The sequence below is a fragment of the Buceros rhinoceros genome, unplaced genomic scaffold (genome assembly GCF_000710305.1).
Source record: "Buceros rhinoceros silvestris isolate BGI_N320 unplaced genomic scaffold, ASM71030v1 scaffold37256, whole genome shotgun sequence".
Classification (NCBI taxonomy): domain Eukaryota; kingdom Metazoa; phylum Chordata; class Aves; order Bucerotiformes; family Bucerotidae; genus Buceros; species Buceros rhinoceros.
The window spans coordinates 7,743-11,277 of record NW_010419957.1 but is presented as its reverse complement, the minus strand read 5'-3'; the positions used below and the strand labels follow the sequence as shown (position 1 = coordinate 11,277).

The following is a 3,535-nucleotide window of genomic DNA, read 5'->3' as shown; positions in this document are numbered from 1 at the left end:
GGAAGGGCCCGCCCCCGGGTGCCGGCCCCGCCGCCCGCCCTTCCTCCCTGTCGGTGAGGCTGCCAGCTCGGGAGTCGCTTATAAAGGTTTCGGTGGGTTCGGGGTAGCCTTAGGGGTCCTCAGCTCTCTTATCTCTGTTACCGAGATAAGAGGGAAGCCTCGATCAGAATGCGATCCTTAAATGCTGGCCCCCAGAACCCTGACTGGCTCCGAAAATCTTAACGTTGTTGCTAGTTGCTTCAAATATGAGATGAAGAATCATCGGTATGGGGGAGATGGACTTTATTGTCTCCTCTTTGCCAGTATCCTCGTTCTAGTCAATTGACTGTGTTTGCATCTTCTTTTTTAGTATGAAGACCTTGTTTGCTTTCGAGATATCAAACCTGGTGCCCCCCACCACTATCTGGTGGTGCCAGTGGTGCACATGGGAAACTGCAAAACACTGAAGGCAGAACATATACCGCTCGGTAAGGCTGCCAGCGAGTGTTTAACCTGCAAGAAAATAATCTTGCACAGCCTTAGATAGCGTGTGGTCCAGGAAATTACACCTTTGAGGACTTAAACATGGAAACAGATGTGTGAGTGAGCAGGTAGGGACTTGCCCTTCCTGGGAACTTCCGTGCGCTGTTCTAGAGTAGCACTTTTTTTGCAGAATTGTAGAAAATCATTGTACTAGTGTGTGAAATCTCTTTGCATGGAGTATAGATATCTCAGCACTTCGGAGCTGCAGCTTTAGTTTTAAAGTGTTTATGTGCTGCTTCACTGTGTTTTCTTAAATGTATATGCAATTCTAAATCGTGAAAAAGATAGACTTTTGTAAAATGGGTATTTTTAATAAAGTGCTGCATTATTTTCTGGGAAAAAAGTGAGGAAGAGGGAGATGCTGTTCCCATAAATTCAATAATTTTTGGAAGGATAAAATTGTAAAATATCAAAGCTATGATTTATTGTTAAAAACCTTTTTTTTTCCGTAATAGAACATTGTCCTTTGTGTCTTTGTTTCACAAGAAATGCCTGGCGAATTGTGTTGAATAACAGCATTAGGGCTGCTTCTTTTCTCAGTGGTGGAACTTTGTGGTAGTAATAAGTAGGAGTGAGAGATTTATTTTAATGTAAATTATGTACTGTCTCTGAAAATTCCTCGCTTACCCCTGTCTGCGCAGGACCTCGAGGCCAAAGTCCTGCAGCTGTGTAGAGAGTCAGGGCAAACCTCATCACTCCAACCGGTCAGAGTCTGCAGGGTGTTTTTATAAGGGTGTGGCTGTGGCCAAAGCTCTTGGAATCCTCCCACCCTTGAAAGCATCCTGAGTGTGGAAATTGGTTATGAGTCGTTAAAGTATTTGTATTTTGAAAAACTTCTGTGGTCTCGCTGTAAGCAGTTTGTGGATGTTAATGTCCTGAAGAGTTCCCTCAGTAAATTACTCGGTGAGGTATGATGTGTTAGTACCTAAACATTAAATGAAACTTACTTGTGTTTCACAGTGAAGAGGATGGTGGAAGTTGGAAAAGCTGTCCTCCAGAAACATAATTTTAGTGACCTGAATGATACAAGGTATGTAATGGAAACCTGCTGTGCTTACTGAGGGCGTGTTTTACAAAAGTGTATTTTTGAGATGGTGGCAACAACTGTAGTAAACTGGGTCCGAGTTCACTTCTCCCATGCCTTCTCAAGCAGAATGTGCTGACATGGAATATAAACTTTTTTTCTGATTAATTTCCAGCACAGATTGCATTCCAGCTCTGAGATTCTTTCTTGACCTCATTGTGGGATAGGGAGGCACTTCCAGCAGCTCCTCTAAAAGGCTGCTCTTTATTGCCATGCTGAAAGCGTGCTCCAAATCCAAATTCCAGAGGAGGGGTGAGCTTTGACCCTTAGAGCAGGGCACTGCATGGTGTTTCAGTCATACCTCCATGGATTTGATTTCGGTGCTGCACTTTTTAGTTAAAGCAGGCACCTTTGACAGCTGAGGCAAATGGTAGCACAGATTAAATAGTGTGGAGTGTCGGGAGCTGGGCCTTCATTGTTAAAACGGGTGGAGACTACCTTCCTCCAGTGACAGCTGGAAACGGGGTATACTCTGGTTTATTTTTTAACCCCTCCTTTTTAACAAAGGGCATCTTAAATACAGAGATGGGAAGGAGGAGTCAGTGGGCTTTTGGAAAGGTTCCCTGAGAGCATAATGAAAGGAAAAGGGGTGGTTTTGTCCCTTCCTTTATGTGCAAGGAAGGTGCGATGAGTTGAGACTTACTTCAATCATGTCAAATAGCTTGTGATGTTCCCCTTCCTCAATTAACACCGCTGGTATTTTTTCCTTGTTTTCCTTTTCTGAAGAATGGGTTTTCACTGGCCCCCGTTCTGCTCAATATCCCACCTGCACCTTCACGTCCTGGCCCCAGCCAGCCAGCTGGGATTCTTATCCAGACTCTACTACCGGCTCAATTCCTACTGGTTTATCACGGTGAGGATAATGTAGATGTAAAGGGGTTTTTTGGTAGGTTTTCAACTGCAAGCTGTCTTTCTAATGTTTCAACTATATCCAAAAATCTCGCCTAGCTTGAAAAAAGCCGACGTAGCTCTGCTGTATTGCGGAGCTAGTTGGCCCTCAAGCCAGCAGAGCAGAGTCGTTCCGCTGCTTGCTGTCTTGGGTTAGCTCGGGAGATCTGGCCCAAGCTCAGGGCTCCACTGTGGAGGCACCTCAAAAGACGCTGTGTCCTGTTGTCATGCTCAGAAATGTTCTGGGGTTGGTTTGGGGCATTGTGTGTGTTGATTTGGGTTTTTTTACATTATAATGGCTTGAACTTTTTAAGATTGCAAACAAAGAATCAGATAACTTCAGCTGATCCACGCTTTACCTGGCTTTATTTGCAAATAAATTCCAAGAGCTACTTAACCCCTGTGATGTTGTTCCTCCCCTAAGTAGCTGATGGTGTTTTTACTGTGTGCATTTAAAACATGCCAAACTTAAGCTTTTCACCTTTTAACGTGGTTCCTGTGGCGGTCTTAACAAAACCTCAAGCGCCAGTTCAAAATAGAAGATTAATTCAGTGGGGCTGGCCAAAAAAGGCTGATAGCGAAGCAATTTGTGCCCAAAGTGCCTGGGTTAGTGTGTGTGTGTGTGTGTGTGTGCCTGGTTTGGTCTGCCAGCACCACCCTGGCCGACTTCATGCTGCCCCGGCCCTCCTTGAGGGCTCTGCGGGCTGGAGCTGGTACACGTGCGAAATCCAGTTGTCCCAGTTATGTGCTGATGCATAAATAGCCATATGATGAGGCAGCTCGGGGGTGAGTGTGGCGACATGGCCGGAGAATGGATGTGTATCTCGTGACAGGAACAATGTATGTGATGAGCTCCATCCCTCAGCAGCGAACGTGGCTGCTCCGCAGCTGCTGGGGCAATGAGGTGCCACAACATGCTGTTCTGGAGCATCTCCCAAAGAATTCCAGGGCTTGCAGCTTGGTAGTTCGGAGCACTGCTCTCTGCTTTACCTGCAGTTTATTTGCTCAAACACCCTCTGACTTCAGAGGTTCTGCTTCCTC

At 45.6% G+C, this 3,535-nt stretch overlaps 1 protein-coding gene across 1 annotated transcript in view; it reads left to right on the top strand.

Moving 5' to 3' along the window:
• Positions 1-349: 349 nt before the first annotated feature.
• The window catches only part of HINT3 (histidine triad nucleotide binding protein 3), a gene marked incomplete at its 5' end in the record, with an annotated part of 3,489 nt that continues 303 nt past the window's right edge, over positions 350-3,535 (top strand). The window contains 3 exons of the mRNA XM_010139135.1: positions 350-467; positions 1,483-1,552; positions 2,333-2,459. Coding sequence (XP_010137437.1) covers positions 350-467; positions 1,483-1,552; positions 2,333-2,459 — 315 coding nt within the window. The remainder of the gene's footprint in view (positions 468-1,482; positions 1,553-2,332; positions 2,460-3,535) is intronic.